This window comes from Stomoxys calcitrans, chromosome 2, assembly GCF_963082655.1.
Source record: "Stomoxys calcitrans chromosome 2, idStoCalc2.1, whole genome shotgun sequence".
Taxonomy (NCBI): Eukaryota; Metazoa; Arthropoda; class Insecta; order Diptera; family Muscidae; genus Stomoxys; species Stomoxys calcitrans.
This window is the reverse complement of record NC_081553.1, coordinates 75,464,975-75,478,966: the sequence shown is the minus strand read 5'-3', so window position 1 is coordinate 75,478,966 and position 13,992 is coordinate 75,464,975. Positions and strand designations below refer to the sequence as shown.

The window sequence follows — 13,992 nt, the reverse complement described above, 5'->3', positions numbered from 1 at the left end:
GCCACAATTTTTGTCCGATTTGGCTGAGATTTAGCACGCAGTGTTCCGTTATGACTTCTAACAACTGTGTCAACTACGGTCCAAATCGGTTAATAACCTGATATATCTCCCATATAAACCTATCTCCCAATTTGACTTCTTGAGCCCTGATTTGGATGAAATTTTGCATGTAGTGTTCTGTTATGGGTTTCAACAACTGTGTCAAATACGGTCCAAATCAGTTTATAACCTGATATAGCTCCCATATAAACCGATCTCCCGATTTGACTTCTTGAGCCCCTGTAAACCGCAAATTCTGCCCAATTTGGCTGAAATTTTGCATGTAGTGTTCTGATATGACTTCCAACAACTGTGTTAAGAACGTTCCAAATCGACTTATAATCTGGTATAGCTCCCATATAAACCGATCTCCCGATTTGATTTCTTGAGCCTCTGGAAGACGCAATTTTTGTCCAATTTGGCTGAAATTTTGCATGTAGTGTCTGCTATGACTTCCAACAACTGTGCTAAGTATGGTCCAAATCGGTCTATAACCTAATATAGCTCCCATGTAAACCGGTCTCTCGATCATCCTTGTTCGGTTCCCAAAAGCTTTAATTTTTGCTTGTTTGACAGAAGTTTGGAATGTAGAATAAAATTATGCCCTAAAACTTAATTTATTTTGTATAAATTTTTAGTAGAATCCATGGTGGTGGGTTCCCAAAATTCGGCTCGGTTGAACTTAGCACGCTTTCACTTGCTTTTTTTTAATTGATTTCTAAATCAACACTGGTGTCACAGGAATTAAACACATGTATTGATAGTGCGACATCAATATATGCAATGGTGGTGGGTTTCTCACAACATTTGATCGTTTGTATGACATAACAAGAGCTAGCGTTGGTGACGGCTTCATCCAGCGACGCATTGGATTTGCGATAAATATCTTCAATAGACAAAAATTTAGCACTTGCAAGCCTTTACTTGACATGTAATACCAAGAACATATTTAAATATTTAAAAAATATACATACATACGTGTGTGTAACCAAACGAAATGAAGAAAAGAAAACTGGTCTTGGGAACAAAAACACAAAAAAAAGCAAAAAATTGTGTGAGTTTTTGTTTCATTTAGATTGAAAATAATTTATTTAATAATTTCTCTTTTTTAATGACTAATGTATTAAGTATTTATGTTTTGTTGTTTTATTTGTTTGTTTTTGTTTCATGAATGTATGTATGCCTGTCCAGACTGTATTCTAGGGATTTTTGTGTTTTTTGTTCGGTTTAATTAAATAATAATTAATAATAATATTATAAATGTTTTTGTTTCATATCGTGTATACTAGTAATAATAAGTGTGTCAGTACATTTGTTTTTCGTTAAACTAAAAACAATACGATTTTTACGATGTTGAGTTTTTTCTCTCGCTTTCGGTTTTCTTTTCTTTTCATTTTGTTTGTTTTTCTTAAAGATAATATAGATTTTCATATTTCGGGGAAAATGTTTCTGCACTCTTTCAGCTTCATTATAATCATGTCTCTGTTTTGTTTTTTTGTTACAATATATTTTTTCTATAATATTTTTAAACTTTTTTTTTGTATTATGTAAACATACATATATATATATATATATATATATATAAAACTATATATAAATAAGAATAGAGTTTTAAAAAATAATTGAACTGAATACATAAGTGATTGTTGTAAAAACAAACATCTAAATGGCATACGCATATTGCTTTAATATTGTAATTTAGTGTTTTTCTAACCAAAAAACCGAAGGGAGGGAATCCAATGGGAAGTGGTCGGGATTTATTGGTATATAAGTTTAATGAGGTTTCTGTGAGTGTGTAAAAAACTTCTATGAATGTTATTACAATGCTACAGTGTAGTTGTCTTCGTGCCTCCTTTGCTGCCTCGCTAATTGAGTTCCGTTTCCCTTCCTACAATTGTGTGTATAATTGTCGGTGTAAGTGATATTTCTTATATTTTTCGTTTTTCTCTAATTTATTGTATTTTTCTTGAAATTGTTTTAATTTTGCTTCTGTTCTAAGTTCTCTGCTACTTGCATTGTAACTATTTGTAATTTATATTTCTTATTAAATTTGAGGTGAGGGATTAAAAGGAGCGGAAGGTTTCTGATCATCAAAAGTTCTACGATTTTGTTTTTCTCTTCTAGAAATAATTTAAAATATTATGTGTGTATATATGTGAGTGTTAATGTATTAAATTATTAATGCTAAAACTTATGTTTAAACTATCACAAAATCAAATACTTAAAAACATAAACAAATCATCAGATTATAACAAACAAAATAAAAAAATTTTAAACTACAATTTAAACATTTCTACATCCCTAGAGCATAGAAATGTTAAATTAAATATTTAATTAATTCAATTAAAATTAATAGAATTTTTGTTTTTGTTTTTTTTTTCTGTTAATTTGCATTACGCTTTACATTTTACATTTGACTTTCTTTGCGCCACTGGAAAGTTCCCGATTTGACGCCAATGCTGGATGAACCCTGACTATTGCTCGATAGTATGTTGTTGGTTCGCCTTATGAGCTGGGCCGCTGAATCGAATCGACTACGTATGAGGCGCATTGCGGGATTGGTGGTAATGCCACTGCGTTTGCTTTTGCTAAAAAAATAAGAAAAAAAAATGATTAATAAAAAAATGAATAAGAATTGTTATGCTATTGGAACTTTATCAAGTTATAGTCCGATTCGGACCATAAATGAATGCCGAACATTGCAAATTGCAAATTTTGCCCATGAACATTCCACTAAGGAACAGGGGCAAACTTCTCCCATATCAATGAGTGCAGTCCGATTTAAGTTTAAGCTAAATGATAAGGAGCCTCCTTTTTATAGCCGAGTCCGAACGGCGAGCCGCAGTGCGACACCTCTTGAGTACCTCACAAATGCCGCCAGTATTAGGAGGGGAAAACTACCGCTGAACTATTGGAAATGGTCTCGCCAGGATTCGAACCCAGACGTTCAGCGTCATAGGCGAACATGCTAACCTCTGCGCTACGGTGGCCTCCTGCTGAACATTGTAGAAGTCATTGTGTATTTCTGCCAAATCGGATGAGAATTGCGCGCTCTATTGGCTCAAGAATTGAAGATCAAAGATCGCTTTATATGACAGCTATACCAGATTATGAATCATACTTAGCGCAGTTGTTGGAAGTGATACCAAAATACTATGTGCAAAATTTCTGTCAAATCGGACGAGAATTGCGCCCTCTTGAGGCTCAAGAAGTCAAGACCCTAGATCGGTTTATATGACAGCTGTATCAAAACATGGACCGATTTGGCCCATTTACAATCCCAACTGATCTACACTAATAAGAAGTATTTTTGCAAAATTTCAAGAGGCTAGCTTTACTCCTTCGAAAGTTAGCGTGCTTTCGACAGACAGACGGACGGACGGACATGGCTAGATCGACCTAAAATGACATGACGATCAAGAATATATATACTTTATGGTGTCTCAGACACATATTTCGAGGTGTTACAAACAGAATGACGAAATTTGTATACCGCCATCCTATGGTGGAAGTTTTAAAAATTAAAAACAGATTTTCTACCACTATGAATATTTTCTATAATTCAAATCTCTTATATATAAAAACTAGCATCCCGGCGGTCCGCTCTGCTACCCCGTTTTTGATACCTCCTTTTAAGTGTAGTACTTCCAAAAACCTAGAAAGTCACTCAGTTTATAAGATTTTGAAGATTTGTAAACAATTGCGTATAAAATTTCAGAAATCTGTCCCCTTCTGTAAAGAAAGTACCAAATAGTACCAAGAATAACAAAACATCGGAAAAATCATTAAATCGCCCAATATATTTTGTCAAGGTATAATGGAATCCTAATTTTGAGCGCTTAAGCTCAATTCGTAAAATGATGTATGATTTATTTATATTATAGTCAACGTGTACTTGTATCCCAATTTTGAGAGCTTAAGATCACTTCGTTAAGAAAGTACAATTTCGTATGTTAGTGTACCTACACATACGAACAAAAAATATCTTCTTGTTGCCCAATATATTCTTTCAGGGTATCAATTACACCACAATTAGTACGTTTTCTTCCACATGTCGTATTTTTGTCAAGACTGCGATAATGTTTGTAGAGTTGATTAATTTTAACAGTTACCGTTCGCTGTAGGCGAAGGTATGCTATTTCGCATTAGTTTGCACTTTTTGTACTAAAATGTACGAATTTTTAATGGATGATTTAGTCACCCATTATATATTTCCTTCTTATATCTACATAGTAAATTTCAGGCCTCTAGCTTCACCTGTTAAGAAGATACCAATTGGTATCTTCTTGTTGTGTCACATTTAGTCATCCATCATATATTTCTAAGCTGTACCTACATGCCTAATTTCAGACCTCAAGCTCCATCTGAAGAGAAAGTACCAATTTTGGTACCAAAATGTGCGAATTGTGAAAAAATCATTTAGTTGCCCATCATATGGGGTTGTCCAAAAAGTAATTGCGGATTTTTTAAAAGAAAGTAAATGCATTTTTAATAAAACTTAGAATGAACTTTAATCAAATATACTTTTTTTACACTTTTTTCTAAAGCAAGCTAAAAGTAACAGCTGATAACTGACAGAAGAAAGAATGCAATTACAGAGTCACAAGCTGTGAAAAAATTTGTCAATGCCAACTATATGGAAAATCCGCAATTACTTTTTGGGCAACCCAATATATTTCTAAGTTCTACCTACATGCCATATTTCAGACATCTGCACAGAAAGTACCAAATGGTACTAATATTGGTACCAAAATGTACGAATTGTAATTTTTCCTAGTTGAACCTGCGCTGATAGAAAAATGGCGGTACTTTGCCAATACCGCCTGGTATTATTTTGTACGCGTCATTGGCAAAGATTTTTAATCCCATTTGGTATCAATTCAATACTAGACAAAGCAGGCTATAAAAAACTGACGGCGTCACATTTGTATTCTTGTCATCGCGCCAGAAGTGTTGTAGAGCTATGTACTTAAATATTGACGCCATTATAAAATATTTGTTAAAAAAATAAATCAAATACTTTAATACAATTTGAGTGCGCCAAAACCTGCTAAAACACACAAAGAAAGTATCAAATGGTACTGATTTTGGTACTAAAATGTACGAAAATTGTCTAGATCATTTAGTCACCCATCATATATTTCCTAGTTTTACCAACATGCTCAATTTCAGACCTCTAGCTCAATCTGTAAAGAAAGTACCAAATGGCGCCAATTTCGTTACCCTTTCTTTAAAAGGGCCCAAACGGAGCAGTAGTCCGATATGGCATTCAATTCAAAGGGTGTAGAATGAAATTTTGGATTCCAAAATCCATTTGAGTTCCAACCCTTCATCGGCCAGGAGCAGCAATCTCTGTTTATGTGTTAATTTTTTGCCTCATGAAAGAGACAAATCACAGAGTGCCTTCTCCGCCCGCTTCTGGTCCGTGACAGGATGGAAGAGAACCCAGACCTCTGGTTCTGTTTGCCAAAACCGGCTCCATCATCGGTCGGTGAGGTGTCACCGGTGCACGGACTGGGTGCATTTCCGATCTTGTTTTGCCATTACGTCACTACGATAGTATAGTTGCACCTTCGTGGCAAGATTAACGAAATAGTCGTTTTTATGAGTCTGGAGAACATATTGGTTGCAGCAATCCAGGAGACTAAGCTGACCAACACCTGCGGCCTGCACAGTTGTACCGAATACAATGTGCCACATAAGGATCGCTTAAGGAACGGAGGTGGGGGATTGACCTTGGTGAAACAACATTCCGTGCAGTATTGACCCATCTCGATTGCGCAAGGCTTCTAAAGTCTTTTACCTGGAATGTTTGGAGATAGCTTAGTGAACAACCGCCGGTTGGTAGTTGTGTCTGTTATTGGCCAGGTTTACAGGCCAGGTTTACAAGCCAGGCATTAGTTGCCTAGTATCTGGCCATCATCGCCTGGTTCTAGCAGATTTTAATGTGCATCACGTTCCACACATTTGCACGGTGAAAGAGGATGTCCTCACTAGGATTGCAAATAGGTGCAGCAGTTTGCCAGACATTTCCATTCCATCCCCTGAACTCCTGAGTGACGTATTTTGGCAAGCCGTCATTTCTCTGGGATTAGATCGCTTCCCCATAATACTCACCAGACTTTATATCTTCTGAGCGCAGGACGTTTATCAAGAAGAAGGCCGATTAAGTCGGCAGCTTCAGAGAATACACCAATCGCCGCTTTAGTTAGCTGAGACCCCCTCAAATGTGGTAGTTGTCGAGGGGAAATTACGAAATATTATAAAAGCGGCAGAAGCTAGCAGCCGGTCGAATACCCCAAGAGCCGCCTAGCTTCCCGGCACATGCATTGGTACTCGCAGGTGAGCGTAATGGGATTCGTTGCACGGACCCCACTAGGCACAAAATCAGCGAGCTCAGAGCCGTTCGTCGTATCCGTTGTCTCCGAGCCGATGGACAGCCATATCAATTTAGCGTGGACGAAGTTACTAATGTCATCCATGGCGCCAAGTCCTTAAAGGTGTTGGGCCCCGACGAAATCTCTACACCGATGCTGAATAATCTGGATTTACCTAGAGTCGAGTTCTTACCAACTATCCTGAACCTGTCTGAGCACTCTCCCGATACCCGAGTGAGTGATTCCGCTACTGAAGCCTGGAAAGTAATAGAGCAAGGGGAGTCGTACAGACAAATCTCCCTTCTCCCACCAGTAGCCAAGACGCTTGAGGGACTACTCCGTCCAAGCCTCGTTGGAGAATTCCTATTTACCGAGCATCAGCATGGATTTTGAAGACTGCATAGCACAACAACTGCTTTGCATGACAACACCGTACATATTTGTCGTAGCATGGCCGCCTATAACGCCAAAAAATTTATTTAGAAGTATCATCCCATTATAACGAATGCTGGCGACATTTGTTAGGTATTCAGCCATGTTAAAACTTGAATAAGTGGTGGCCGCTAAGCGGCACGCTTTTCGGGCTCGGCATAAAAAAGTAGGTCCATGTCATTGAGCGAAATCTTGAATAGAACTACACTCATTGAGATGAGAGAAGTATCCTCCGTTCCTTAATGGAATGTTCATGGAAAAATATGTATGTGTATGTAAGTCAAACAGTCCAGGCCATGTTATAGGCCATTCGACACCTCTAACTAAGTAAAATTAAAAATAAATCTGAGCACTTACCTTGATGAGCTTGCCTGGTTTTCTTTTAAATTTCCCAAAATGATGCGCATATGGGTATCACGAGCAAAATGATTATCGGGTAATACAGATTTTCCGCCCGAGCTGCCACTGGGTCCACCATTCATGCATCCACCGCCATTTAAGCCAGACGCACCGCCAGCACAATCTTCAATATTATTAATCGAAGGCAATTGGCCGGGAGAGCTTAACTCACTGCTGGGCGAATGAGGTGGTGTAGCATACAAGGGCGACATACATTCCATATCATAAAGATCAGCCTCATTACTGGCCATGTTCGATGCTGGAAAGAAAGAAGAAAACATATAGATAAGGAATTTTAGCAAAAAAAAAAAAAAAGTTTAGCCTACTCACCCATTTGGTGCTCATTGAGATCGGGCAACATTTGTGAGTGTCGTTGATGTCCACCGGTTTTATGGGCCAATGATGAAGATGAAGCCGAATGGCTATGCTTCGAGTTAACCATTGAAGCATTTTGCATAAATGGATTGTTGCGTGAGCTGAGCTTTGTTTGTCGTTGCAATTGCTGAGTAAAGGTGAGAGGTGCCTGGAATGAGAATAATAATAATTTCTCAAATTCTTTAAGGAAAAAAATTTTTTACTTGATATTAAGAAATTATTTTGCTAGAATTTTGTTAAATTGGTTCTTAACATTGCTTCCTATTGTTATTAAAGACAAATATCTTTAATTGAAGGTCAAAATATAATTAAAGGTTAGGAAATTGACTTTTGGAAAATAGCTCGAAATCGTTAAGATCCTTTGATCAAGAAAACTATGTTTAGTTTTAAGTAATCCACATAATGTCAATTATACAATAAAGGATGAAGAGTCCATCCTTTTTGTAAACGAGCCCATACGAATTCAAAGTGAAAGAACCAATGGTCTTTAGAACTCTATCTTGTACCAAGCAAGAGCGGGTATTGAAAGGAAACATTTTTAAAGAACGAAGTTACTTCAAAGAATTGCAAAGAGTTACAAAGTTTCAGAAGGAGAGAAGTTCGACAAAGAAATTCGCAACTCTGAACCAATTTCTAGTTATCGATGTGTTTAATATTTTGTGCTGCATAAAGCCTTAAACGGGCAATCCAAAAAGTGTGTTAAATATGGGTGGATCAAATTTCGTAGCCCATAAGGTGCAGTCCAACGTGAGCAAATGCCATAACGATATCTATAAACGGAATAACACCAAAAAACAAAATTTTCCAGAAAATTTTTATTCTATAGAAAATTGTGGCAAGACTGCATTTCTGTAGAAAACCTAGTCGAAAATTTTCCAGTTTAGAAATTTTAATCACAATTTTATTTCTATAGAAAATTTTGTCAAAATTTTTTTTCTAAACAAAATTTTTCTGTGATTTTATTGTTGACCTTTGGAATTTTATAACGTTGTCTTCTTGGTTTGGCTTGAAGTCATCGAACAATTTACAAAAACAGGTGTTGGTGTTTTATTTAATTGTTTTATTTGTAATGTTTACCAATATTTCGACCACCGGCGGTGATTTTCATCAGGTTTGTAAAATTTATAGTTAAAACTCTGATGAAGATCACCGGTCCCTTATCAGAATTTCTCTTGAGGTCAGTGACAGTGCACTCGCCCTGCAGTCTCAGAAACAAACTGATATTGAGTGCATCAGAGTAGACCCCCAATCCAGTGAATGACTCCATCTAGGAGCCATCTGTGTAGATCGAGGTCTCATCCTCCTCAAGTACACCATTCGCCCTCCATTCGTCTCTCTCAGAAAATCGAATCGCGAATGTCCTTACTCCAGTCGGCACTGGTGTCAGGTAGTCGGAGATCCTCCTCCCTGTGATCCCGACGCAGGCCAGTCTCTGGATCTTCTCGAACTCCCTCGCACGCGTCCTCTTCCCTACGGCATTCCACCATAGCAGTGCTCTTAACGTCAGTACTGGTCTCACGAGGGCCGTATACATCCTACTGAACATCCTGCTGCAGGAGTAAAAAGCACACAGTGCCTTACGGCTTCTTTCGCCGGTGTTCCTCTTCCAGGACAGTTTCGTATCGACGATTATGCCCAGATCCAAGGACGGGAGTCTGAACTCCGGTATCTTATATCTACGCGTGAAGAGCACCAGCTTCGTCTTTCCTGGATTGGTCCTCCACCCATTTCTGGCAGGCCATCGCGACAACCTTCTCAGTGACCCTTCCATGATCTCGCTGATCGTCGACAAAACCCTGCCTCGGATCAGCAGCATGACGTCGTCCGCATAAGCGATAATCCTCGTGCCGTCCCCGCCGAGATTCATCACGATTTCATTAATCACGAGCTTCCATAGAACCGGCGAGAACACCCCTTCTTGGGGCGTTCCTCTGGTCACCGGCCTCCTAACCACACTATCACCCAGTTTCGCATTAATAATCCTGCCATAGAGCATTGGTCCACTGGGAGATTAAAGGATGAATTCCCATGCGGTCCAGTGAGGCGACTATCGCCCCTATCTTTATTGAAGGCCACCTCAATATCCAAGAAGGCCGCCAAAATTTACTTCTTCTTTCTGAGTGCGGTCTCGATCTTCTGTACCACCTCGTGAAGGGCCGTCTCTACACTACGATACTGCCATGGTGTGACTGTATCCCAGTTTAAAGTGCCGTTGCTCGATGTGTAAAGGAAGTACCATTTTGTATCTAAATGTGCGAATGGCAAAAACTCTTTTAGTTCCCCAAATTTTAGAGCTCAATCTGTTAAGAAAGTACCATTTGGTACCCAAGTGAACGAATTTCAAAAAACTGTTCTTGTCGTCTAATATTTATTGTCAAGGTATACCTGTATTCCAATTTTGAAAGTTTTAGCTCAATCCGCCTAGAAATTACGTCTTAGTACTTAAATGTACGAATTTCGAAAAATTGCACTTGTCCCTGTCTTTCCGCTTGTTCCTCGATATATCAAAGTCAAAGAGTGATTGCATCCCGATTTTCAGAACTGTAGCTCAATCTGTTAAAAAAGTACGATTTTGTACGTAATAGCACCTTAATATGCGAATTTCAAAAAATTCCACTAGTCGGCCGAATATTCTCTTAAGGTGTATCTGTGTCCCAAATTTCAGAGCTCTATCTCAATTCGTACAGAAAGCAAGCCGTCCAATATGTACTGCCATATGTAACTGTATCCCAATTATAAAAGCTTTTGCTCAATGAGTAAAGAATGTACCAAATAGTACCAATTACAGCACTATAGTACGTTTTCTTCCACTTCTCGTACGATTTTTTACCGAATGTTAAATTTTTTTAAGATCAAAATCATTTTAACCAAATTATTCAATTCCAGCTATTGCCGTTCGATGTGGACGATGATAAGCTGTTTCGTACTATTTTGGTACCAAAATGTACGAATATTGAAAAAATCATTTAATCACCCATAATTTCCAAGTTGTACCTAAATGCCAAATTTCAGACCTCTAAAGGAAGTATCAAATTGTACCAAATACGGCACAAAACGTACGTTTTCTGTCATTTCGATATCAACTCTCCACATTTTTTTCTCAACCCCCATTTTATGCAATACGGTGTTTTAAGCGCCCTTTTCAATGTTCAAAATTTTGGAAGTTTTCGGTACTTTTTTTGGTACCTACATGTAAAATTTTTTTCAAAAACTCATATAGTCACCCAATTTAGATTGTCGTAGTGTGTCTAAGTACCAAAATTCATTTTCCCCCACTTCCGGTACTATTTCTCCGACTTCCGGAACTATTTTAGAATTTTTTTTTCACCAAATTTTTTTTTTTTGAGACGCGCTTACCAAATAGTACCAATCGTAATATTTCTCCCACCTCCGGCACTATTTTAGAATTTTTTTTTCGCCAAATTTTATTTTTTCGAGACGCTCTTTAATGTGAGCTCCAATGACGTACGCGCTAGGCAATATCACCATATCGTACTATTTGGTAAATAAACGTACGAATATCACAAAATCCCTTTTTATCACGCGCCTATGACCCAAGACCCACAATCGTGCCAAGTTGAATTGTTCTTGCCTTAGCCATTTGGGCTGGGCGTTGATCAGTCTGTCAGTCAGACTCGGATATATATATAAACAAAAAATTAGGCAAACTATTTTTCTGTCACGTTACTTTAACTTACTAATAAAAATAAAATACTCACATCATTACTGCTACCAGTTGATTGACTAGAAATAACACTTTTACGCTTGTGCAAACTGCTCGTATCCGATTGCATGGTGTTCTGATAGAAATTGTTCGAACTATGTGTTGAGCTTGAGGCATTCAGAATACTGGGCGCCGCCATATTGTTGTTGACCGTAGCTGTAGTGGCGGCTGAGCATACCGATGAAGCTGAGGCATGTGGTGGGTAGGGCGAAGCCGACAAACCGCCCATACTGAGATTAGCATGAGCCGGAATCGAGGGCGGTTGATCGGGTGAGCGCAACATATTGCCATGATGGAACTTGCTACCATCGATGGGTTGGTTAGATTCATCTGTATAAAGAGAAATTTTCAAAAAAAAGTTAATAAAGTTTTTAAGAAAAATCATGTCTTTGACTTACTTTTGGTGTAGTTATCAAAAATCTTTAAAATATTTGTGCGATTTGATTTGGCAGCCAATTTGATTGGTGTACGGCCACAATGATCGGATTTATAAGGATTTGCACCATATTTCAAGAGAGCAACTACACATTTTTCATGACCCTCTTGAGCTGAAATGCCCAAAGCGGAGGCACCCTGCTTACAGGCATGATCAGCCAAAGCTCCAAAGTAAAGTAGAATATTCATGACATCGTGATTGCCCTGCCAGGCGCAGGAGTGTAGTGGTGTTCGAGCCTCAAGATCCATGGCATTCACATCGGCATTACCTGAAAGAAGCGTATAATAAAAAATTTTACTGAGAATTTATGCAAAACCAAGTAAAAACATGCTAAGTTCGACCGGGCCGAATCTTGGGAACCCATCCTTATGGATTCTGCTAAAAATTTAGACAAAATAAATTTAGTTGAAGACGATCATTTTTCTCTGCGTACCAAATTTCTGCCAAACCCTGCAATAATTAAAGCTTTTAGAAACTGAACAAAGATAATCGAGAGATCGGTACATATGGGAGCTATATAAGGTTAAAGATAGATTTTAAGCTAAATCGGACAAAAATTGCGGCTTCCAGAGGCTCCAGACGTGAAATCAGGAGATACGTGCAAAATTTCAGCCTAATTGGACAAACATTTCAGCTTGCACTCATTGATGGGTGAGACGTTTGTCCCTGCTCGGTTTCTGGGCAAATTTTTACTCTACTCCCAAATGCAGTTCTTTTGAGTCCTATATGACAGTATTGGTAAATATTTCCTGTTTAAGGGGTATTTCGGCGGTGGAGTGGCCACCCAGACACTTGGCCTTGAAGTAAATATAAGCTTCGTGCTACACTTCCACATTCCTTTAATTTGAGCTCCATATTGTCATGGTCGGTAAATATGAACCGTCTGGAGGGTGTTTTGAGGCTGTGGCGGCCACCGGCACTTTTCCCTGAAAATTCATTCGTTACTCCCAAATACCGTTGATTTGAGATCTATATTGCCATAGTCGGAAAAAAAGTTCAGTTTAGCGGGTGCTTTGAGGCGTAACCCCCAAACACTCCAAAATTGGATATCAAATTCGTTTTCTACTCTCAAATACCTTTCATTTGAGTCCCATATTGCCTTAATGGGTCCATTAACCTATGTGATGTATTTTTAGGAGGAAAAGCGCCACCTAGACGTTATCGCAAATTTTAATGTCATATTCGGAATCTACTCCCAAAAACCTTTCGCTTGAATCCCATATAGCCATGGTCAGCTAATATGCTCATTAAGGGGTATTTGGGAGTGGGGTGACTCCCATAAAATGGACCTAATCTTTTATGCCATATCTGTAATCTAATGCCGAATATTTTTTATTTGAGTCCCATATTGACATGAAGGTCCAATACATTTGTTTAGAGGAGTTCTAGGATTAGGGCGGTCCGCTGGGTACTTGGTCCCAAATTTTAAAACGATATTCGTTTTCTAGTCTCCAATATCTTTCATTTGATATCCATATATTGTACCCATAGGGCCACTTTTGGGTTTGGGTGGCGTTTTTAGGCTAAGAAGGAGGGTCCACCTCCATCTGATATCTAAAAATTATATAGTCCATGTTTCCTTCCAGACAAACTTACACAATCTGTGAATATTTTCAGAAAATTGGTTAAGGCGATTTCCATAGTCATAATGGGTCTTATGCCCATTTTGGGCGTTTTTGGGAGTGGGGTGACCACCTATACTTGGATCTATTTTGTTGCCCGATTCGAAATCTACTCCCGAATACTTTTCATTTGACCCCCATATTGACATGAACGTCCAATATGTCCGTTTGGGGGAGTTTTGGGGTTAGGGCGGCCCGATGGGTACCTTAGTAGACTCAAACCTTAATACATATTCGTATTCTACTCTCCAATACCTTTCATTTAATACCCATATTGTCCCGATCTGTCCACTTTTGGTTTTGGGTAGTGTTTTTGGCATAAGGGGAGGGTCCGCAGCCCTACCGATATCGAACATTTATATAGCATATGTTTCCTTCTAGACCAACCTACACAAAACTCAAAAATTTCGAGAAAATCGGTTCTGCCATTTTTGAGTCTATACGGAACAAACAAACAAACCGAGTACCATATAGCCATGATTGGCTAATGTGACCATTTTGTGCGTTTTTGGGGGCTGGGTAACCCCCTATACTTTGACATGAATTTGAATACCAGATTCATTATCTACTCCCGCATACTTTTCATTT

At 38.4% G+C, this 13,992-nt stretch overlaps 1 protein-coding gene across 8 annotated transcripts in view; it reads right to left on the bottom strand.

The window, feature by feature from the left end:
• Positions 1-1,057: 1,057 nt before the first annotated feature.
• LOC106083468 (ankyrin repeat domain-containing protein 50) overlaps positions 1,058-13,992 on the bottom strand; it is a 266,226-nt gene continuing 253,291 nt past the window's right edge. For all 8 annotated transcript variants that reach the window (XM_013246507.2, XM_013246508.2, XM_013246506.2 and 5 more), the window contains 5 exons: positions 11,745-12,050; positions 11,342-11,676; positions 7,578-7,770; positions 7,206-7,506; positions 1,058-2,627 (listed from right to left, as the gene is read on the bottom strand). In XM_013246507.2, the coding sequence (XP_013101961.2) occupies positions 2,447-2,627; positions 7,206-7,506; positions 7,578-7,770; positions 11,342-11,676; positions 11,745-12,050 (1,316 nt within the window). In that variant the 3' untranslated portion in view covers positions 1,058-2,446. The remainder of the gene's footprint in view (positions 2,628-7,205; positions 7,507-7,577; positions 7,771-11,341; positions 11,677-11,744; positions 12,051-13,992) is intronic.